This window comes from Cervus canadensis, chromosome 21 (genome assembly GCF_019320065.1).
Source record: "Cervus canadensis isolate Bull #8, Minnesota chromosome 21, ASM1932006v1, whole genome shotgun sequence".
Taxonomy (NCBI): domain Eukaryota; kingdom Metazoa; phylum Chordata; class Mammalia; order Artiodactyla; family Cervidae; genus Cervus; species Cervus canadensis.
In genome coordinates this window covers 5390980-5415611 of record NC_057406.1, presented here as the reverse complement: position 1 = coordinate 5415611, position 24632 = coordinate 5390980, and the positions used below count along the sequence as shown (strand labels likewise).

At 45.1% G+C, this 24632-nt stretch overlaps 1 protein-coding gene and 1 non-coding gene across 2 annotated transcripts in view; both read right to left on the bottom strand.

Moving 5' to 3' along the window:
- EFCAB6 (EF-hand calcium binding domain 6) overlaps positions 1–24632 on the bottom strand; it is a 251019-nt gene that overhangs the window by 207510 nt on the left and 18877 nt on the right. The window contains exons 3-5 of the mRNA XM_043441591.1: positions 21898–22043; positions 12445–12656; positions 1195–1283 (exon numbers count right to left, since the gene is read on the bottom strand). Coding sequence (XP_043297526.1) covers positions 1195–1283; positions 12445–12656; positions 21898–22036 — 440 coding nt within the window. The 5' untranslated portion in view covers positions 22037–22043. The remainder of the gene's footprint in view (positions 1–1194; positions 1284–12444; positions 12657–21897; positions 22044–24632) is intronic.
- Positions 15030–15102, bottom strand: TRNAG-UCC. Its single transcript has one exon. It is a non-coding gene; the product is annotated as a tRNA-Gly (tRNA).

The following is a 24632-nucleotide window of genomic DNA, read 5'->3' as shown; positions in this document are numbered from 1 at the left end:
ACACGAGTGAGCGACTTTCACTTTCAGTAATGTGAATATATCCATACTGCTGTGCAAGGGATCTCTGGGACTTGCTCACCTAGCAAAACAGAAACTCTACCCAGTAATCAGCAATCCCCCTTCCCTCTCTGCACGGCTGCACTAATTCTCACAACTCAGCTACATCCAAGATGGCTGCAATCATGAAAGTCACAACACCAGAATGTGCTAATATTTCAGAACCAAGTTTACTTCTCTTATAATTGTTTACACAATTCCTGAGAAAATAAGCTTACTCATTTAGAGTCAGAATAATCTGAGTCAATAATTTCTCTACTATAAAACAATATTTCCTACATCGCACACTAGACTCAAAGAACTTTATAGCTGACAGAGACAGTAAAGTTCGGGCCCCAGCGCTCTCGTTTCACAGGTGAGGCAGACGAGCCCCGTGCTCAGGCTACAGCTATGAGGACCTCATACAAAGATCTTCTAAAATTTTTTTCATTTCAAGCTACAAAAATATGATCACTAGCCAATGAAAGACACTAAAAATATATGGAAAAAACAAATTTAAAATGTAGCATCTTAACACTCTTACTTCAAAATTTAAATTCCTCATTTCCAAGGAATTCCCTGGTGGTCCAGTGGTTAAGATGTGCAGGGTCCACGTTCAATCCCTGGTTGGGGAACTAAGATCCCACAAGCCTTGCCATGTGGCAAAAAAAAAAGAAAATTAAATTCCTTATTTCCAAATATGAAAGGCATCACATATGAAATATGTTGTGCTGGGTGTGCTCAGCTGTATCTGACTCTTTGTGACCCCATGGACTGTAGCCCGCCAGGCTCCTCTGTCCAAGAGATATCCCAGGCAAGAATACTGGAGTGGGCTGCATTTCCTTCTCCAGGGGATCTTCCAAACCCAGAGATCAAGCCCAAGTTCCCCTCATCTCCTGCATTGGCAGGCAGATTCTTTACCACTAGCACCACTTGTGAAAAACATGTTGGTCTGGTTTTAATTTGCTGTGTCTCCACTTTGAATACAATATTATTTCTCTAATTCTGAAACATCCCATTTAGACATCAGAATCTTCTCTAAGTAAATTTTTTGCCTGAGGATTGTATCTGTTGACATGGTTAGCTCTAATGTGCTTGTGTCCTATCTCGTATCACTTCAAGCTTCACATTTTCATATGAGGGGAAAAAAAAACTTACCTCTTTATAACATTGATATTCAGGTCAATTCCTCCAAATCTGGACAGGAATACAAGGTACGGAACGGCCCCAGAACTGGTGAGGGGGATCTACACCCGAACAAGAAGAATGACAGCTCGTTAGCGGGTTCAGGGCCAAGCCATGGACAGCACAGCCGGCTTCGCGATAAGGCAGGACACCCTGAGCGGGGTGGGCATTCCAGTAACGCTTCCAGCTGCTCAGCCCAGGTGTCTGAGTTGACAGGCACCCTCAGCAAACCAAGCACGAGCAGCATACACGCCAGAATGCCCGTCTGTGCTCAACTAAAAGCCACCGAGTCCTCTGCAGAATTAGCTAAAATCTAGGTCCATCAAACTGGGAAAGACCGAGGGCAGGAGGAGGAGGGGACGGCAGAGGATGAGATGGTTGGATGGCATCACTGACTCAATGCACTCCCTGAGCAAACTCAGGGAGACAGTGAAGGACTGGTGTGCTGTAGTCCGTGGGGCCGCAAAGAGTCGGATACAGCTGAGCGACTAGGCAACAACAACAACAGGTCTTTCTAAAAGATGAAGTAGGGGCCTCCCTGCTGGTCCAGCGGCTAAGACTCCTCGCTCCCAATGCAGAGGGCTTAGGCTCCATCCCTGGTCAGGGAACTAGATCCCACATGCCTCAACTGAGACCGGGCTCAGCCAAATAAATAAATGTTTTTTTAAAAGATAAAGTAACAGTAGCAGAAATATATTCTAACATATTTTACATACGTATTTATATATGTGTGTGTGTGTAAATATATATTTCCCAAGAGTCTGAGGCCACAGCACAATTTACCCTCTGAGTATCATGTGCCCTTTCTATACGGTCATATGCTTTTAAGGTAGAAAAAAAGTCATTTTTAAATCTAAAATTCTAAAATAAATAAATAAATAAATAAATCTAAAATTCTACAAAGGACAATCATTGGGCCAGGTGGGTTAATACGGACTCTTGATTAAATAAAATAAAAGTATTACTACTTCAATGTTTACTGAAGTTGGTAACTGTACTGTGATTAGGTAAGAGAACAGTTCTTATTCTTGAGGAAATACACACTGGAGTATTTAGAAGTAAAGGACCAATAATAGGACTTCCCTGGCCGTCCAGTGGCTGGGAATCTGCTTGCCAGTGCAGGGGACATGGGTTCGAGCCCTGGTCCAGGAAGAGTCCACGTTCTGTGGGGCATCTGAGCCCATGTGTCACAACTGCCGAAACCTGTGCTCTCGAGCCTGAGAGCCACAACTACGGAAGCCCAGAGCCCAGAGCCCGGGTTCCACACCAAGAGAAGAGAAGTCACCGCAATGAGAAGCCCTCGCACGGCCCCTGCTCGCTTCAACGAGAGAAAGCCCGTGTGTAGCAATGAGGACCCAGCACAGCCGAAAAATAAAGAAAGAACCATTAGTATAAGCAATTTACTCTTAAATGGTTCAGAAAAAATTACATACACGTTATTTGTGTATTTTGTATATATATAGCTTGCATACGTGCACAGAGGGAATGAAAGATTATAGGAGAAGCAAATGAGGTTAAATGTTCACAATCGACAAACCTGGGAAAGGGTAAATGGCCATTATTTGTACCATACTTTCCTTTACAAACTTGCTCGAGGCTTGAAATTACTTTTAAATAAAAAGTCAATTTTTTTAAAAAGTATGAAAAAATTATTTCCCCAGAAAGCATGTGAAACTAAAATTAAAATAAATACACAATCAATACAAATATACTTTTTTAAGCTTCATGCAAATACACAAGTACAATCTCCCACACAGCTGAACGGCTCCCGAGCCCATACAACCAAGTTTGATATTTACTTAGCCCTTAAAATTCCAGCCTCAAAGCCTAGCACGGTTATCTCGGTCTTCCCTAAAGGACACATTTCCCTTTACTGTTTAACTAGGACATGGGGCCGGGGGGAGAGTGGCTCCCAGGGTGGGCCTCTGCAAAGCCTTTTCCTGGAAAGGACACCAGACTCTGACTTCTGATAGGGTGATTTTCAGTAGATATAACTTGGGTAGGCACCTCAAAGTTTCCCTCGTCCCACAGAAGAAGGGCAAGGACAGATTAAACGTGCAGTTTCCCAGAATGGATGCCCTCCTGGTCTTAGCAGTGATAAGAGTTAACGCAGAAGGGAAGAAGCTGACATTGAAGGAGCTCACACTTCATAAACGGGCACAGGCACCGCTCTTGGATTTAACTCATCCAGCCCCAAACCACCTTCTGAGGAAGCGGAAACCTTCCACATTTCACAGAGCAGAGGAAGGACCGCCCTGCACAGCACTGCCATGGACTCACAGAAATCTGCGGCTCCAGAGGCCAAGCTCATCTCACTACACTAACCACCCTGTCGGCAAAAAGAAAAAAAAAGTCCACCAACTGTTGAGGTTTTTGTCACATTTCATATTGCTACTTGTGCGTGTGTGCTAAGTCGCTTCAGTCATGTCTGATTCTTTCCAACCCCATGGACTGTAGCCTGCCAGGCTCCCCTGTCCATGGGGATCCTCCAGGCAAGAACCCTGCAGTGGGTTGCCATGCCCTCCTCTTCCAGGGGATCTTCCCGACCCGGGGATTGAACCCACTCCTCTTATGTCTCGTTGGCAGGGGGGTTCTTTACCACTAGCACCACCTGGGGAAACCATTGCTACTTGTGAAGTGAAGTGAAAGTCGCTCTGTCATGTCCCGACTCTTTATGACCTCATGGGCTGCAGCCTACTAGGCTCCTCTGTCCATGGAATTCTCCAGGGAAGAACACAGGTACTATTTGTGATTTGATGAAAATTCTAAGGTGGCAGATACATTTTTGCAATAACTCATTTCCAAACTAAGCCCAAGGATCCAGTCTAAAAGGAAAGGCTCGGCTAAGGATTCACTTCTCCGGGATTTGCGATTCTGGCAAAAATGTCTTGAGACTCAAAACCGTCCACTGATGAATCACTGGAAGCAAATTCTTAGACTGCAGCTGGCGAAGCACAGTTTGTGAATCCACGTCCAGCGTGTTGATGAGAACCTTCCAAGGCTTCCCTTTCCCTGGCACAACCACCAGGACCAGAATAGAACTTTTTCCTTCTCCGGCATCTAGTAAGCAGTGCGACTTCTTTTAAAGTGTTTAATTTATATTGATATTCACAGACTCAGGCACATTAAAAAAAATATATCATATCACTATTAATGAAACTAAGGTACAGGGTAGCTAACAAACAATGCCTCATCTATCATCACCCTGATATTCAAACATTCTTGACACAGTTCTTGAGATAAAATTCAGATAAAATAAATTCACTATAACTGGAAAATTCTAATTTTTAATGCGTTTGTAAATTTTTATCTATTTTGTTTTTGGCTGTACTGGGTCTTGGTTGCCAGGGGGCTTTTCTCCGAGTTGTGGTGAGCAGGCTTTGCATGGAGGTGGCGTCTCTTGTTGTGGAGCACAGGCTCTGGGGTGAGAGGGTTCCAGAAGCTGCAGCTCGTGGGCTCAGCAGCTGTGGCTCCGGGGCTCTAGAGCACAGGCCGAGCAGTTGTGGAGCATGGGCTGATGCTCCTCGGCGGGTGGGATCTTCCCAGATCAGGGATGGAGCCCGTGTCTTCTGCACTGGCAGGCGGATTCTTTGCCACTGAGCCACCAGGGAAGCCCCCTCTTTTCTAATTGTAAGGGTGAGATTTCCATGAACTATTTTACCAGCTTTATACATTGCCAGTTAGGCTTGTATTAACTATTGAAAAAGAAAGTTGGGTGTCAGCACATGGATTAGTCGCTAAAAGACTTGGAAAAGTCACACACCCTGTGAAGGCCAGGATTAGGGGGATAAGCCCTGCCCTGCTTTCCCAGTGAACCTGGCCTCCTGTGAAGGCACCGCACTCCAGTCTCCTGGGTTCATCCATGGGTCACGGGAGCTCAAGGTTCTAGAAACACACGCTGATTATAAGACAGACCACCAGAACCTGTTATGTAAAGGCTCTGAAGTTCTACAGTTCTCAGTGGCTTCTTTTTAAAACAGATGTCGCTTTTAAAAAAGTGGATACACATTTCACATTTTCTGTGCTTTTCCTCTTCCTGCATAGCTGATTAGCTTGGGAGGCTGTCAAAATTTTAAATTAACATTAGATCATGAATATAGGGAGACATTAGCAGGAAATAATATTTTCACTTTCCATTTGGTATAAAGAAAAGATCAGTTCAATCAAGCTTGCGATGAAACTGATGCAATGTTTGTGAGGACAAATGTTCTTTAAAAGCAAGAGAACATTACCACATGAGACAGCACTCCCACTCCTAGGTATGTGCCCAAGAGAAGTGAAAACATATGTCCACACGAAAACTCGTACGTCAAAGTTCCCAGCAGCACTGTTCACAGAAGCCGAAACGTGGAGCCAACACAAAGGTCCAGCAACCAATGATGAAGAAACTGTTGTCTCCATGCCGTGGAATACTACACAGTCATAGCAAGGAATGAAGTGCTAATCCATGCTGCGTGGATGTTTAGCAGAACTAAACATTACCCTGAGTGAAAGAAGTCACACACAAAAGATCCTATACGGTATTATTCCTTTTTATGAAATAGCCCGCCTACACAATCTATTAAGACACAGAGTGGATTAATGGTTGTCAGGGATCAGGGGAAGAGGGGGAGCGGAGTAACTGCGAATGAATACAGAAGTTTCTTTTAGGGATGATGAAATGTTCTGGAATTAGATAGTGGTGATTGTGAATCACTCTGTGCATATATTAAAAACCTCAAGGGTTTCCCTGGCGGCGCAGTGGGAAGGAATCTGCCTGCCAGCACAGGAGTCACCGGTTCAATCCCTGGTCCAGGAAGATTCCAGAAGCCTCTGAGCAACTAAGCCTATGCAACACAACTACTGAACCTGTGCTCCAGAGCCTGGGAACTGCAGCTGCTGAGCCCGCAGCCACGCCCCTGAAGTCCGAGTGCCCTGAAGCCCGTGCTCTGAGACAGGAGAAGCCACCGCAGCGAGAAGCCACTGCCCCGCAACTAGGGAGTGGCCCCCGCGCACCGCAGCCAGAGAAAAGCCTGCGCAGCAACAGCCAAAAATAATAAATAAATCACTGAAAAAATCCCACAAACCCGTCCATCGTTAAACGGTGAATTTTATAATATATAAATTATATCTTAGTAAAGCTTTTATTTAAAATGTGGATAGAATAAATAGTAACAGGTGAAAGAATCAATATACATTATTTGCGAGATTCTGGAAGTGAATAAAGGGGAAATATTTTTTTAAAGAAGAGGAGGAAAGCTCCTCACCTTCCTTCCCCTTCCCTTCTTCCCTGTCTCCCCCCAACAGTTCAGTCCTGCATTCATTAGACGGGGCAGAGACACGTGCTGTCTGCCATGTTCAGAGCCAGAGAGCACACCCACACGGCGGGCAGAGGGCACCCACCTGGGTGTGTGGGCGCTGGAGATGGGAGACAGGTGATGCATATTCACATAAGTGAAATAAGAAGGTTTAATCCCTGGGCTGGGAAGATCCCCTGGAGGAGGAAATGGCAACCCACTCCAGTATTCTTGCCTGAACAACTCCATGGACAGAGGAGACTGGCGGGCTACAGTCCATGGGGTCGCAGAGTCAGACACGCCTGAGTGACCAAGCACACATGCACGCACACGTGTGTGTGTGTATAGATAGATAGATAGATAGATAGATGAAAATATGGAACATGTCCCTTGGAGCTCTGCCCACTTAGAGGGCCTGCAGCAGTGACGTCCAGGAGCAATGAGCAGCCCTGGGGCCTAGATCCCAGATTCCGGATGCCTTTTTCCATTAAAAAGAACCAGAGATCTTTGGAGAGATGGATGATTCCAGGACCGAGCATGGAATGTACAGGCGAGCTTGTAATATCTTGCATCAGGAAGTCAGAAAGTGCTAAAAAAATGATGGGGACATGTCAAAAGGACACAGAAACCAGCATGAAGGTGATCTCATGGCTAAATTAGAGACAATTTAAATATCAAAATAAACTGTGAAAGCAATGGATCATAACCCACTTAATGAAACAGGAACTCTCAAGTCCCTGCAAATATATAACAATAAAGAATATATGACGTTTGGTGAGGAATGGCACATCTACATAGCTTCAAAGATTTCTCCTACAAATTGCCTGTTAATTACAAAGTGTGTAAAGAACATTCCACTGGGAAAAAGAAAGGGGGATCTGACAGCTGCCACCTTCATGGAGTGACCGCAGTGAACAGCAGCAGTAATGGGACAGGCTGAAGTCACCTGCAACCTAATAAAAGGTCATGAGATGAGCACAGTGTGCTTCTGCGACATTCCTGCCGAAGATGCAGGCCTCAGTCTAGCCATCGGGAAACATCTACCATCTGATAAACTCAAGTTGGGGACACTTTACAAAATAACAGGTCTGCAATTTTCAAAGTGCTACAGTCCTCAGAACTAAGGACAGACTGAAAAACGTCCAGGTGAAAGGAGACTTGCCAGATGCACTGCACAGTTGTGACCTGGACCCGGGGCTGAGTCAGTCGTTGTGAGTTGATGTTACTGTCTTTACCATTACGGTTGCATTGTGGGAGTACAGAACAGGGTTCTGGTTTTAAGGAAACATGCAAGGAGATCCAACCAGTCCATCCTAAAGGAGATCAGTCCTGAGTGTTCATTGGAAGGACTGATGTTGAAGCTGAAACTCCAATACTTTGACCACCTGATGGGAAGAGCTGACTCATTTGAAAAGACCCTGATGATGGGAAACACTGAAGGCAGGAGGAGAAGGGGATGACAGAGGATGAGAGGGTTGGATGGCATCACTGACTCAATGGACAAGAGTTTGGGAAAACTCTGGGAGTTGGTGATGGACAGGGAGGCCTGGCATGGCGCAGTTCATGGGGTTGCAAAGAGTCGGACATGACTGAATGACTGAACTGAACTGAACACTGATATAGTTGAGGTAATGAAGCAGCTTCCTTCTAAATGGCTTAGGAAAAATAATTGTTCTTTGCACTATACTTCCAACTTGTCCCTAACTCTGGGACTGCTCTTTTAAAAACAACGTAGCAGAAGTTGTGGCAGAGAAAGCTCTTAACAGACTAACCTCCCACAGTCAACATCCTGCAGACTCTGCTAAAATACCAAAGAAGAACTAGCTAAAGGCTCTGGAGAGTGAAAGAAAGCAGGCAGGTTTTGGAGGAAAAACCTTTAAAACTTCAGAAGAAGGGACAAGTACAGAGTTTCCTGTTCTGAATGGCTTTGAACCTGAGTGGCCACACTCAGTGGCCAGCACAAAGCAGCTAAATCTGCCCCCCACCCCCATCAAAACCCCACTGTCTTTCTGGCCTGAAGAACCCACACACTGAACCCAAAGCAACCACAGCCATTGGCAATGTGAGGGGGATCTGAAAGAGGAGAGAGGAGGAGCCCCACTCCGTGTACACACTCTGTCCACGTTCCAGCTGACGCCTGAACCACGCGTGTGCAGGTCACACGCGAAGAGTCCCAGCTAAAGACAAAAGAGGTGGGAATGGAAATTGATGCAGCCCCTAGGGAGAACAGTATGGAGATTCCTTAAAAAACTAGAAATGAAACTACCACACGACCCAGCAATCTCACTACTGGGCACAGACCCTGAGGAAAGCATATTGAAAAAGACACATGTGCCCCAGTGTTTACTGCAGCACTATTTACAGTAGCTAGGACATGGAAGCGGCCTAGATGTCCATCAACAGATGAATGGAGAAAGAAGTTGGAGTACATATATGCAATGGAATATTACTTGGCCATAAAAAAAGAATGCATTTGAATTGGTTTTAATGAGGTGGATGAACCTAGAGCCTATTACGCAGAGTGAAGTAAGTCAGAAAGAGGAAAACAAAATATTGCATATTAACACATATATATGGAATCTAGAAAGATGGTACTGATGAACGTATCTGCAGGGCAGGAATGGAGACGCAGACATACAGAACAGACTTGTGGACACAGTTTGGAAGGAGAGGGTGGGACGAATTGAGAGAGCAGCGTGGAAATGCATACACCACCACACGTAAAACAGAGAGCTAATGGGAAGCTGCCGTGTAACAGAGGGAGCTCGACCCAGTGCTCTGTGACACCCTAACAGGGTGGGATGGGGTGGAGGCTGGGAGGGAGACTCGAGACGGAGGGGACATGTGTATTCCTATGACTGACCCATGTTAATGCATGGCAAAACCAACATTATAAAGAAACCATACTCCAATTAAAAATAAATAATTAAAAAAAAAAAAAGACAAAAGAGCTGAACCAAGATATGAATGACTGCCCGCTGCAGGCAAGACAGAATTTGGAAGCTGACTGCCTGCCAAAGCAAAGGCATTCAAAGCTGAAGGAGTCAGTATAACAGAATCCAGTGTCTCCAGGGTACCATGCTGTGTAATCAACAGCCAGAGCCACATGTGACTCCGAAGCACATGGATCATGGTCAGGGCAACTGATGAAATGAACTGTTACCTTTAATGTTAATTAATCTAAATTCTAAAATTAAGTCCATTTTTGGAAAACTTTTATGTTTGGAATGACTAGGTGAAATTAGCATTTCAACCGCAAATTTTATGAAATTTCAATACAGGTTTTAAAAAAAAAGGTAGAGACATCACTTTGCTGACAAAAGTCTGTATAGTAAGCTATGGTCTTTCCAGTAGTCATGTATGGATATGAGAGTTGGACCATAAACAAGGCTAAGCATCAAAGAATTTCGAACAGTGGTGCTGGGGAAGACTCTTGAGAGTCCTTTGGACTGCAATAACATCAAACTAGTCAATCCTAAAGGACATCAACCCTGAATATTCATTGGAACGACTGATGCTGAAGCTCCAATACTTTGGCCACCTGATGCAAAGAGTCGACTCGTTGGAAAAGACCCGACTCATTGGAAAAGACCCTGATGCTGGGAAAGATTGAGGGCAAGAGGAGAAGGGGGTGACAGAAGATAAGATGGTTGGACGGCATCACTAACTCAATGGACAAGAGTTTGAGGAAACTCCGGTAGATAGTAAAGGATGGGGAAGTGTGGCGTGCTGTAGCTCAGGAAGTGACAAAGAGTCGGACACGACTGAGTGACTGAACAAAAATAATAAGATACAGGTAAAGTATTTCTAATGGAAATGTGGTGTCTGAATTGAGGTCTGCTCTAAGTATTAAGTACACACCAGGCCTTGTAGACTTGGTACACAGAAAAGAATGTAAAATATTTTACCACCAATTTTGAATAGTGATTACATGTTGAAATGAGAGATTTTAGTCAAACAAAAATATTATTAAAATTAATTTCACTTCTTTTTATCTTTGTAATGTAGCTACCAGAAAATTTTAAATTACATATGTGCTTCACATTATATTTCTGTTGAAAACCATTAGTCTGGGATATAATTCAAATACACTCAACAGTGAAGGACCAGTTATTTGTTTTCATACCTAATTCAAGATTCCACATTGCATTTAGTTGCATTGAGCAGCTTCAGCTGCATGCAACAAATTCTGATAAATTCTCTTTTCATTTTTATTGTTACAATTATTTTCTAATTTTCCATGTTATGGCTTCTTAGATACACCCATCATTTAAAAGTGGACATTTAATTTCCAAATACATGGGGTTTTTAAAGTATCTTTGATATTAATTTATCATTTTGGTATTAATTTCTCATTTAAATGCTTTCTTCTCTGCAATCACCCTCTGTATTTTTTCAGTCTTTTAACTTTATTGAGGCCTTCAAGGGCTAAGTCAAAGATCTTTTGGTAAAGGACACACTGCATTTGAAAATATGTGGGTTATTTTCAAATATCTTTTGATACTGATTTCCAACATAATTCCACAATGATAAGAGGACAGTATGATTTCAAAACCTTTAGACCATGAAATTTTTGCACCTTGTTTTATGTCCCTGGTATACAGTCTATGGGAACTTGAATAGAATTTGTATCTTGCTGTGGTGTGAAAACTGTATAAATCTTAATTATGTTGAATTGGTTCATAATGCTTTTCAGGTCTACTATCCCCTTCTACTTTTTTGTCTATTCATTATATTAATTTTTAAGAGCTTGATATTGAAACTCCAACTAAAATTTTTAACTTATCAACTGAAAAAATAATTGTAATATATAGTGGAACTATATGTAACTTTGTTCTGTATGTTCCAAGTCTCCATTAAATGAGCTATCATACTTCGATAATTTAAAAAAATTTTTTTTAAATTTTTAAATGAAGGACCAGAGAAATGTGACCTTCTCAAGAAAAAAAAAATCAAAACAGGTCAACTCCGAGATGAGAATTACCAGACAAGGACTTTTAAGCAGCTATCTTAAATATGTTCAATGAGTCAAAAGAAATATGTTCATAATTGAGAGAAAATCAACAAATCTAAGCAGATAAATAGAAATTATAAAAAAGAACCAAATGGAAATTCTAGAACTGAAAAATACAACATCTAAAGTTAAAGATTCACTGAATAGACTTAATAACAGAATGGAGATGCTAAGAAAGAGTCAGTGAATTTGAAGATAGATCAATGGATATTATGCAATCTGCAAAACAGATAGGAAAAATATTTTTAAAAATAAACAGAGCCCCCGGAGTCTTCAGGACAACACCAAAATGTCCAAGAGAAGAGAGGAGCAGACAGAAAAAAAAATTTTTTTAATAAATAATAACTGAAAACTGGTTGCTCTACATTGGATGGAGCATACAATAGGTGCTCAATAACCACTTGAGGTAAGAACAAATATAAGTGCTAAGCTTCACAATATATGTTGACCAAATACTCTTTATTTTTAAAAAAAATACTTATCTATTTATTTGGTTGCGCAGGGTCTTAGCTGCGATACACTTGCAGACCTTCAAGCTTCACTGCCGCACGTGGAGTCATTTTTAGTTACGCTTGTGAACTTAGTTGTGATATGCTGGGGGGGCGTGGTCTAGTTTCCTGACCAGGGATTGAACCCAGCCCCCTGCATTGGGAGTATAGAGTCTTAGCCACTGGACCACCAGGCGAAGTCCCCCAAATATTGTGTACATGGAAGCCTTAGAAAAATAAAAGAGAATGACTATAATAGTGCTACGTGCAAAATATGACCCAAGCATATGGTGACAGCCCCAAACCCGCCAGGACTTCACTGAACGGTGACAAATGAAACTCTATGTGGGACAGTGCGGGGAAAGCCAGGCTAGGTCACATGCCCGTCATCTCCTGCATCTCCCCCCTGCATACTGGGTGGTTCCGAGTCTCCTTCGCCCAATACCTGAGCCAGAACATCCTGAAACTGTTCTCTCGTGAGAGGCAGCAGGAAGGTTGTGATGACCCTCCGCAGTTCACTCTTGGTCACCGTCATGTTGTTAGCGGTGTCGAGCAGCTGAAAGGCTCTCTTCAACTCATCTCCTTTCTCGGTAATTTTTTGAAATAAAATTCGTTTAACATCTAAGGACGACAGTATTGGATTTGCAACAGTTGTGGCTGTGAGAGAGAGAGAGAGAGAGCTATTTACTAGACGCACTTAAGGCTACGATGATGACTATTTGACTGTGTACTAGGACCAAGCAGACTTCTAAAATAGCATTTCTTCCATTACATCTAGGTTTACAAGCAGATGACCTGCAATGGCAGATCTGCAGTCATTGTCTTCACCTCTGAAATTCACATTTCAATCAGTATAGACAATAGCAGTAACATTAGAAAGAAAGAAAAAGGCAAAGATTCCTCCCTAGAAAGGAGCTATGTCACTGGATATTGGAGTAAAACATAGTTAAGAATTAATGCCATCACAAATAACCCTTTTTTTTTCCAATTTATTTTTGATCAAAGCATTAGTTGATTTAAAATATTAGGTTAATTACTGCTGTATAGCAAAGTGATTTAGTTATATATTTATATACACACACATTCTTTTTCTTATATTCCCCTCCATTACGGTTTGTCACAGGATATTGAATTTAGTTCCCTGTGCCATACAGTAGGACCTCGCTGTTTACCCATTCTATATACGCCAGTTTGCATCTGCACACCCCAACCTCCCTCTTCATCCCTCCCCCAACCCCCTGGCAACCATCAGTTTGTTCTCTACGTCCATAATTCTGTTTCTGTTTCATAGAGGGGTTCACTTCTGTCATGTTTTAGATTCCACATATAAGTGAAACATATTTGTCTTTCTCTGTCTGACTTAACTTACTATAATAATCTCTAGCTGTATTCATGTTGCTGCAGATAGAATTATTTCATTCCTTTTTATAGCTGAGTAGTACTCCATATATAAATATTTTTTATATGTATATATATAGGACTATATATATGTTTTATATATATAGGACTTCCCTGGTGGCTCAGACGGTAAAGTGTCTGCCTACAACACGGGAGACCTGGATTTGATCCCTGGGTCAGGAAGATCCTCTGGAGAAGGAAATGGCAACCCACTCCAGTATTCTTGTCTGGAGAATCCCCCAGATGGAGGAGCATAGGAGGCCATGGGGCCGCAAAGAGTCGGACACGACTGAGTGACTTCACTCACTCACTCACTATTATATATAAAATGTACATTGTTCAGGTTGTTTCCATGTCTTGGCTACGATGAACAGCGCTACGATGAACACTGGGGTACATGTATAATTCTGGAATTATAGTTTTGTCCGGATATGTGCCCAGGTGTAGGATTGCTGAATCATATGGTAACTCCCATTTTTAGTTTTCTGAGGAGCCTCCATACCGTTTTCCACAGGGGCTGCACCAATTTACATTCCCACTGACAGTGTAGGAGGGTTCCCTTTTCCCCACATCCTCTCCAGCATCACATAAATCTTTAAACGATTGTATTCACTTTTCATCTTGGTGACCACAGTCCATTTAGTATCTCTGTCTTACGCAGTAAATTCTGGACATGTGAAATGTCTTGAACATTGCTGCATTTTTCGTCAAATCATTCACAAGCAGGGGCTCGAAGGGGGTGACTCTAAGTGTTTCCCTGGAAACGAGAATTCCTCATCAAGCAGTGGAACCTTTCTGGCACATGAAGGTGAAGGCTTAGCCTTGGGGTGACCTGGACCAGATGACATCAACAGATTCGAAGTGCCAGCATGGACCTTCCCAGAGGCCGCGAGGGGCCTGCTCACAGCTGCAGGGGGACTGAGCTGCCTTCTGTTTGAGGCAGTAACAGAGGACCTACCAGCGCCCCCCACCTGCGGGGAAGAGCTTCCAGGTGCCCTCAGCTCAGGAGAAGTGATGTGGCAGGATCCAGGGACCGCTCTGTCCTTCCAGGGGCTGCACGGCCGTCACCCCAGCGCCCGCCTTCCCTGAAGCTTGCTCACTGTGCAGACACGGGCCCTGCGCCCGGGGCTGGGGTTCCTCTCGCTCACAGCGCTCACAGCCACCTCCCCGGAGGGGACCACTTAACGGGGCTAACACTGGAGACCCAGAACATAGACGGCTGGTTGGGGGTGACAGGCTGAGGGTCTCAGGAAAATCTTAGAGGACACAGCAACACTTCCATGCAAAGCCGTGCTCCCCGAGAGCGAGACAGGGGGCTGGAAGTGGGGCTGCTGTGGAGGACGGCTGGGGGAGAGGCCACGCAGAGCAGGCCCCGGCCAGGAGAGGAGACTGGGCAAGTCAGAAGGAGCCAAGGCAGGCAGCCCTGTCCTCTGGCCTCGCGCTCTGGCTGTGAGATGCCACGGCAGGACTGGCACTGAGAGGGCGACATGGCCCAATCTCCATTCTCGAATACTGATTTATTTGGCTAAGCCAGGTGTTAGGTGCAGCACAAGGGGTCTTCCATCTGCGTTGCGGCACGTGGGATCTTTACTTGCAGCATGAGAGCTCTCAGTTGCAGCATTTAGGATCTAGGTCCCTGACTAGGGATCGAACCCAGGCCCCCTGCAATGGAAATGCAGAGTCTTAGCCACTGGACCACCAGGGAAGCCCTCTAATTTTCATTCTTAAACTTCACTCTGGTATCTCATGGGAGAGAAACAGAATGGGGAGGAGACGGGTGGTGTAAGACGTGCTGGGTGATTACAACCAGCTCAGATGAGTCTTAAGGGAGGTCGACACTAATGTGATGGTCAGTGACTGCAAAGTAGGGGGGAAAAAAGGGCTGTTAAAATAGAGGAGGTCCACAGAACCCTCTGATGTGATGCGCTGGGTGAGGTAGGAGGCAAGGACGAGGTTCATGTGTCCCGCACGGGGAGCTGGGTGAGTGGTGAGAAAAGGAATACGGAAGATGGGTTGATGGTTTTGTCTGAAATGGCCACAACAAGATGCCCACCACACATGCTTCTCTTATGATATCGTGTTAACTTTCCTCCCATCAAAAAGTGGGGTATACATACCTCCCCCTTAAAATGTGCATGAGTCTGTGACTAGGGCAGAATAGACACGATGTGATTGCTGAGACACGGCCACAAAAACAGCCTATAGCCTCTGCCTGGTCCTCCTAAGACGCTCACACGAGTCGCTGTGCTGTGAGGAGGTCAAGGAGCCAGGCAGAGAGGCTGCGTGTAGGTGTCTGGCCAACAGCCCCAGCTGAGCTTCCAGCCAAGAGCCCACGCCACCTGTTGTCCATTCAAGAGGGCCAGCCTCCAGTAGATTCCAGCCCCAGATTCAAGTTGCCCCCAGCCTCAGCACCTCCCCCACTGAATTGCAAAGAGCAGAGACAAGCCCTCCCTGGGACCTGCTTCAACTGTAGATCTGTGAGGAAAACACATGATATTTGAGGCTTCAAGCCTCTATGTTTGGGGGAGTTTGTTCATAGCAATGGACACCTGGAACAGAAAAGTCTGCAGGAAGGCTAAGGAGTCAAGTGGGGATGTCCATTCGAAAACTGAATACACAAATCTAGAGGTCATGGAGGGTGGTGCTGGAGATCCAGGTGTGGGAACTGGCTGTGTGGGAGCCTCAGGAAAGCAGGCAGGCAGGAAGAGAAGAGACCTTTTCAAAACACTGGCTTGAAAGGATGTGGAATTCATTCATTCAAAAGGTATTTCTGAGCACCTGTCATATTCCAGCACTGCTCTAGGCACTGGCAGGACTGCCGTGAATAAGACAAGAAGTTCTGCTCTAGGAAAGCTTAGATAGACTCCGGAGGAGAGAGGCAGGACGAGAAACAGAAAATAAATGATGATGTGATGGTAGATGGTGCCAAGTGCTTACAGGCAGCAGGACAGACCACGGAGGTGAGGGCGGCCGGGGAGCTGTTTCAGGTGGGGGAGTTGGGGGAAGCCTCTCTGGGTAGTCTGGTGAGCTGAAACCAGAAGGACAGAATGAGCCAGGCAAGCAGCTGCAGTGAGAGTGTCCTTAACAGGAAGAAGAGCCTCGGGTAAGGAGCCCCCGAGCAAGAGTGAGTCTGACGGGTCCAGGGAGGTGAGAGACCTCCGTGGACAAAGGCGTGTGTCCAGCAAGACAGGGAGGCAGTGATGGCTGAGGTCGGGGTGGGTGACACCTCAGATTTCTGCACGAGGACTGGGGTTTTCTCCAAGGGCAATGGGAAGACTCAGGAGAGCGCGAGCAGTGTATTAATATATGTGGTTTTTAAAAAATGACTCTGGCTGCCATGTGGAGAGTAGATTACAGAGGGGCAAGAAATGAGAAGTTCAGTGAGGAAGCAATTCCAAGTTCCAAGAAGAAGTGATGGTGACTTGAACAAGGTCAAGGTTGTGGTGGGGGTAGGGTTTGGGGGGGGGGAGACAGATTAGAGACATAACCTAGAAGCACGAAGCACAGCTGACAAGTTCTCACTGATAGATTGGCTTTGTGAGCTGGAGGGGGCCAGGGGGTGAAAGGAAAATAAAATCAAGGATAAGTCCTTGCACTTGAGGAACTAGATAAAGGATGATGCCCTTCACCGGGATGGAGAATGCCAGGTGTCAAGAGATGTCCGATCAGTTTGTGTTTGAGATGCCCGCTAGGTGATGCTCAAGCGGAAAGGTCAGGGGGCAACCGCAGATGCGACTCGGAGCTTAGGACGGGGGGGTCACAATGGGGCTGCTGTTTCTGCAGCGGTGTCTCAGGGCATGGAGCCAAATGCTTAACACACGAGAAGCCAGACAGGAGAAGGCTGGGCTCAGAGCCCGAGGGAGGAGAAGGGGCGTAAACCCCAAGGACGCTGCTTGTGCAGGGGCGGCTCCCTGCTTTCCTCTGCCTTTCTGATGCTTTGAACCTCAGAAGCAGCTGACTCACGTGGCCCCATGTCAGCTGGTGACGAGTATTTCTCCCTCTGCCCACCGACCCAGGAATTCCCCCTCCTGCACCCAGTGTCATAAGAGGGACCCCTTTATGTCTGTCTGTCTTGAAATCTTTTTTCAGACTTTTCACGTGTATTTTCAATACTTCCCAAGAACCCCCTTCTTAGCAATCAATGATTCTAATTTTAAAGTATCAGAAAATATTGATTTGAAACTATCTGATTTTACCTGAAGGAAAACTTTTTATTTCATATGTCTAATACAACTTCTTTGGTTTAAAATGAAAGCAAAAGCCAAACTTGCATAACCTGCTAGTGGGAGTACGAATTGATAGGATCTTTCTGGAGGAGAATTGACAAAATTTTCTACTTCCATTTAGGAAATAGAAAGTCACAGAGACTGTCATTCTGACCCCAGCAAAGAGAACAAGGAGGATAAATTAAGATAAAAGAGAGAGAGAGAGAGAAGAGTTTGAAACCCATCAAAGAACTCAGGATGCAAAGAAACTGAACTCCAGAAAGGACCAGCCACTCCTTGGACAGAAAGCACCCAGGACTCCTTTCCTCCTCGCAAAGTCTTGGGAAGAGAAGCAGATTCATTCTAGACCGGGGCATAGAGAACACCACCAATGTGAAGCATGTAGTAGCCATGTGGACCGATCCCTGGACTTGTATCACGAGAGCCTCAGGCACACAGCGAGTCTGCACCCATCCACATGGGCCTTCCCACAAGGCAGTGGCAGCACCTGAAGCTGGGAGCACGGCAGGGGGCTGTGAGCTATGCCCCAAGACGCGGGGGGTCTTCCCTAAGTGTCAGGCGCTGCTCACCACGGCTGAGCACAGGCCAGGGGCAAGCCCCTCGGAAGCCTATGGGGCCTTCCCCAAGTGCCCCTTGGCGGCCCGCTGCAGACTGGAGGCCGGGGGGCAAGGCTGAGGGGGACCCCCTGAGGTGCACAGAGCTGGGGGCTGAGCTGGAGGAACCCTCCTCCAATTGTGGCAGGAGCGTTGGAAGCAGAGAGCCCCCCAGGACACCAGGCTGGCAGCTGGACCAAAGCAGAGATGGCTGGAGTGTCTATGCTGCTCAGATCGCAGGGTCTGCTGAAGGGAAGGGTTTGAAACAAGCGGTCACCTGAATTTAACCACCACTGACACCAAGTCCAGACACGGCTCAACCAAGAAATAAACTGAGCCAGTCCACCTCATCAGAAGCCTGAGCGGAAGGGCATTCCTTTGGCTGGTGGTAACTATGATTTACTTCTGTCTCTACTTTTTTGGGGGGCTTCCCTGGTAGCTCAAACGGTAAAGCGTCTGCCTGCAATATGGAAGACCTGGGTTCAATCCCTGGGTCAGGAAGATCCCCTGGAGAAGGAAATGGCAACCCACTCCAGCACTTTTGCCTGGAAAATCCCATGGATGGAGGAGCCTGGTAGGCTACAGTCCATGGGGTCACAAAGAGTCGGACATGACTGAGCGACTTCACTTCCCTACTCTTTCCGGGGGCTTCCCTGATGGCTCAGTGGTAAAGAACCCGCCTGCTAATGCAGGAGACGTGGATTCAATCCCTGGGTGGGGAAGATCCCCTGAAGAAGGAAGTGGCAACCCACTCCAGTGTTCTTGCCTGGGAAATCCCATGGACAGAGGAGCCTGGCGGGCTACAGTCCGTGAGGTCGCAAAGAATTGGACATGACTGAGCATGTATACACTACTTTTTTTACACAGGTGTCTGTTGTTAAATCTTTTTTAAATTGTAAGACAAGTGAAATAAGAAAAGATGACCTGATGTGAAGCAAAACCAGTCATCAGAAGACCCACAGAGAGAACAGATGAGGAGATGATCGGGTATTTAAACTAAGAATGACAAATATGTTAAAGAGATTAAGGGAAAACTGACAACATGCTGAACATGCAGGGGATTTCAGCAGAGAAGCAGAAACTTTTTTTTAAAGCACATGAAAAAGCTAGAAATGAAAAATACAATATCAAAGTGGAGAGTTCATTTAATTTGCTTAACAGCAGACCGTCCACACAGCAGAAGAAAGGGCTCATGAGTATAGAGTCAGGTCGACAGAAACTATTCAAACTGAAACATAAAGCGAAAAACATCTTAAAAGGAAACAGGGTGTCCAGTATCTGCAGCTCACAGATTTACCCATGAATTGTGCTTATTTAATACGAGTTATGTAATTACGTATCTACACGTGTGTGTGCATGAGTGATGTGCAATCACTGGACAGCCAAACACTCGATGGCGACCAACTCTGGAGAGGAAAGGGGTGCTAGGGGACATTATATACATATGTAAATAGCTTTTATTTAAGTGCATTTATTTTAAATATATAACTTTTATTTAGAAAAGGAAAAATAATTCAGTACCTTTTAAAAACCTTCAATAAAAATAAAAGGCAAATGACAGATGAAAAAAGACACTAATGGCACATAAAGCATTCATATTTTTAACACAGAGCGCTCACACAAATAACTAAAAAGACCCACCCACAGTGGGTGAATGGGCAAAGGACATGAAGAGGCAGCTCGTCAAAGGAAGACAGGAACCTGATGAACTTGACAATCGAAGATAACCTCGCCATTAGGGAAATGCAGGTTAACATCACAACAGGATGTTGTTTTATGCATATCAAATGGACAAGAAGTCAAAGACAATATTCTGTGTTAGGATGCGCAGAAACAAGTAGTTTTAATTGTTATCTGTGGGGATGTGCAGCGACAAGCTTCCTAAAGGGGATTCCTAAAGGGGCGCCTTTACGAGTGTGAACGCCCCTTAATCCGGTAATCCTGCTTCACTCCATTCTTCTTCGTGCGGTCAGAAAGCTAGTTAATGAGGATACATCCGCAGAACACTGCGGGCGTGGAGCAGATTTGTTAGTGACGATAAATGTCTGTAGTGGAGACTGCCGGTCACCCCGACATCCATTCTCCCCTCCTGCCAGAGAACTGGCAGACACACGCCCATCAGAAATCGTCTGGGCTTCCTTCCAGCTCTCCGGCAGGTGCCTGTGGCCTCCCGCAGATGGCAGGTGAGCACAGGTGGCCAGCGTGACTTCTGACTGGATCGCCTTTCCTCAGGTCCGTCCTTTCATTGTGCTGCTCTGAGCCCTTCCGGTTCCTCGGGCTGTGGGTCCACGGCGCTTGGTACGCATGTCTGGTCCAGCCCTCGTCTCTCTTGGCTGGGACTCCTCATCTCCCCTTCAAGACCGTGGGCTCCTCCAGGGCAGACCCTCTACAGGACCTGCTCTTTATCCTCAGTCCCTAGGACAGTTCTTGTTACATATTAGGGCTCAGAAAATGTGTGCAAAGAAAGAGAGGGAGGAAGGAAGGAACAAATGAAAAGACGCATACTTTGGGGAAATTATAATGTCAAATTTTATTGCTTTAAAACTGGGTGATCCAAACAAGTTAGGATTTTAGGTCCACTCAAAAACCTGCATGCAAATGTTTATACCAACTTTATTTGTAATTGCCAAGGCATGACAGCAACCAAGATGTCCTTGAGGAGTGAATAAATGGTTAATTGCCAAGACATGAGAGCAACCAAGATGTCCTTGAGTAGTGAATAAATGGTTATACATCCATAAAAGAGAATATTATTCAGAGGAAAAAAAAGAAATGAACTGTCACATCATGAAAAGACATGAAGGAGCCTTAAGTGCCTATTGCTAAGTGAAAGAAGCCAATCTGAAAACGCTACAGACTGTATGATTCCAACTAAATGACATTCTGAAAAAGGCAAAACTACGGAGACAGTAGGAAGCCCAGTGGTTGCCTGCAATTAGGGGGAGGGAGGGATGAACAGGCAGAGCACGGAGGAGTTTTTGGGCAGTGAAACTATTCTGAGATGCGGGTAACAGTGGACACATGTCATCATACATTTGTCAGAACCCAGAGAATGTACAAAACAAAGAGTGTGAACTCTAGTAATGTATCAATAATGGTGTGTCAGTTGTAATGACTGTACCACACTACTGCAAATGCTGGTAATAAGGGAACCTGGGATGGGAGTGAAGAAGTGAACGGGAACTCTCTGCACAATAGCTCAGTTTCTCTGTAAACCTAAAATTACTCAGAGCGTCCCTGGTAGTACAGGGGTTAAGGCTTGGTCGGTGTTTTCACTGCCGTGGCCCAGGTTTAATCCCTGGGAGAGGAACTAAGATCTTGTGAGCTGCATGGCATAGCATAAAAAAAAAAAAAAAAGGCTACTCAAAAATTATAGTTTATTAACTAAGAAAAAACCTGAGTGAGGCAGTATACTAGATAATATAGTAGTTTAATTCCATGTATCCTGTAATGTCTGGGTTCAAATCCCAGCCACCTAAAAACTATGTAACTTTTGGGCAAGCGGCTTGATAAACCTGGGTCTCAGATTCCCCACACAGAAGACAGGTATAGTAACAGAATCTATTTCACAGTTTTATTGGACTGACAACATATCATGTGAGGCCTCTGGGCAGAGTCCAGCATGTACTGAACACACACAGTGATATCTACTATCAGTATCATTTGCTTAGGAATACTCACATGAAGAAGGTCTGAACATATTTTGGAAAACACTCCTTGAATACACCCTGCATGGTGAAGAGTGAGGTCTTGAATGTGTGAATTTCCGTGTGTAAGGACACATAATACGCCAATCCGGTACAACCGCCATTTTGCACATTAAATCCCTGTGAAATAAACGAAAACAGGTCACATGACCCGCAAGCGCACCCCACAATGTGGCCAACCTCCAGTCTACTCCTTTTCTGAAAGGGCAGCCGGGGACTGTAAAAATGCAGCTGGCCAGGACTGTGCCAATGTTTCAGAGACCCCCTCTAAAGTGAACACAAAGTTGTGGTTTTTAGACTCACTTTTATAGCAGACCCAATAATCTTCAAAGATGGGAAAACAAAGAGGCGTTTGGACAGGACACCTGCACCTCAACTACTAGTGACTCATTCTTGGCGGGCGGGGTGGTAGGGGTGGAACGTTTAGGTCCTCTGAGCTCATCCAACACACAGTCAGGAGCGTAGCTGGGGGAAACAGCACCAAAAATGGTAGTGTGAAGGCCTCTGAAAACTTCTCCAAACGAGTAATGAGAACACTGGCAAGAACTGTCAGAATCAGCTGTTTCGGAACTCTGGAAACTAACAAAGCTTGCAGCAATCTGGGGGGTGCTCACTTGTGAGAGAGCCAGAATCTGGGAATGAACCCCCATTTTATGGCATTTTGACTTCCCCTGTTCCCATCTCCCCTCATCCCCAAATCTGTAGTAGCCGTGAAACCAACACCCTGCCATCACAGGGAAAACCCAGCGGCCCGCCAAACCCTGGAAGGGGAAGAACAGTGTGGAAGTGCCTTCAAAGCCCCATTAGCAGAAACTTCATTCTATGACTTACCTGAGGGCTCCTTGAAAGAGCCCCACAAGCAAGGCTGTCTTTATTTGAACTGATTCAGAGCTTTCCCAGGGAGGACCAGCTATTGTCAAAAGGCATTTGATTGGAAAAAAAAAAAAATTCAGGGGCAATTGTTGCTTAAAATTCCAGCTGCCCGAGGCGGGTGGATAACAGATGGAACAAATAACAGACTAACCCAAATGGCTTAAATGGGAAAGCTGGGGAACAAGACGTCTGGAGGGGCTCTGAGAAGCTCCCACATATTCCTGGGGACTGAGAAGGCAGTGCGTGTGTCCGGGGCTGTGTGCTTGCCCAGGAAGAGCTGAGAAGGCCCTCAGCGCTGGCTGACTCGGGAGGCTCTGCACGAGCAGAAGGTGAAGGCTCCTATAAATCGCCTGCCTGAGTGTGGACAGAGTGCTCAACACACACCAGAGCCCTCAGCAAAGACTATCAGGCTGCTGTGTCCAGGCATTTAAAGAAAGTTCTGTCCCAGCTGCTGACCAGTGAGGGACACTTCGGTGGCCGTACATGACAAACGATACAGAACTTGCCAAGTTAGTTTAGAAGAGCCTCTAAACAAACAAACAGAAAGGAGGAGGGAGAAGATGATTTAGAATTGCCATGTTCTTAAAATGCCCAGTTTTCAACAAAAATTTTATGACACTTGCAACAACAAAAAAAAGTATGGCCTACACATACTTGTCTTCAGAAACCATGCAAACAAGAAAAGAGTGGAATGAAATATTTCAAGTGTCAAAAGGAAAAAAAAAAAAAAAGTCCACCAACATAGAATTCTGTATCCAGCAAAACATCCTTCAGATTTAAAGACAAAGACCTGATCATATAAACAAAAACTGAGGAAATGTCACCAGTAGACCTGCTTGTGAGAATTATTAAAATAAATGCTTCAGAAAGATGAAAAAGCTCACGTGCAGCAGAACTCAGACCTTGTCAGGAAGAGCACTAAAGAAAGGGTAAAGGAGGGTAAAATCAACACACGTGCAGAGCGATAACAGAGCTCCAATACACCCCAAGTAAAACCTGGTAAACTCAAAGGAGAGACAGACACTGCAACGGCGACTTCAATACTTCCAGCACGGACACAACTGGCCAGAAGATTAACAAGGAGACAGGACACCTGAACAGCAGCACTTTAAACCCACAGGACCTAACAGGCAACTGCAGGACGGCTCACCCGCAGCGACAGAGCACACGTCCGCCCCAGGCAGACGGGGGACGCTGCCCGGAACAGACACCACACGCCAGGCCACAACACAAGCCTCGGCAGATCCAAGAGGACTGAAACCATCAACGTGTGTTCTCCAATCACATGGGAATGAAATCAGAAGTAAGTAACAAAAAATTAGGTAATTCACAAATATGTGGAAATTACACAACACACCCTTAAATAACCAATAAGTCAAAGAAAAAAAAATCATGATAGAAATCAGCAAATACTTCCAGATAAGTGAAAATGAAGGCGCAACACACCAGAATAAAATGGGGGATCTGGAAACGAACCCTTAGATGTAGCATTAATTGATTTTTGACAAGGGCAACAGATCATTCGATGTAGAAAGAATAGTCTTTTCAACAAATGGTGCTGGAACAACTAGATATCCACAGCCGAAAGAATGAAACTGGACCTCCATTTCATACCATGTACAAAAATTAATGAAAAATCAACCAAAGACCTATATTTAAGTGCTGAAAATACAAAATTCTTAGGAGAAAACATAGGTGTAAATCTTTGTGACTTGGAATTATGTGATGATATCTTAGATATGCGGAGAAGGCAATGGCACCCCACTCCAGTACTCTTGCCTGGAAAATCCCATGGACGGAGGAGCCTGGTCAGCTGCAGTCCATGGGGTCGCTAAG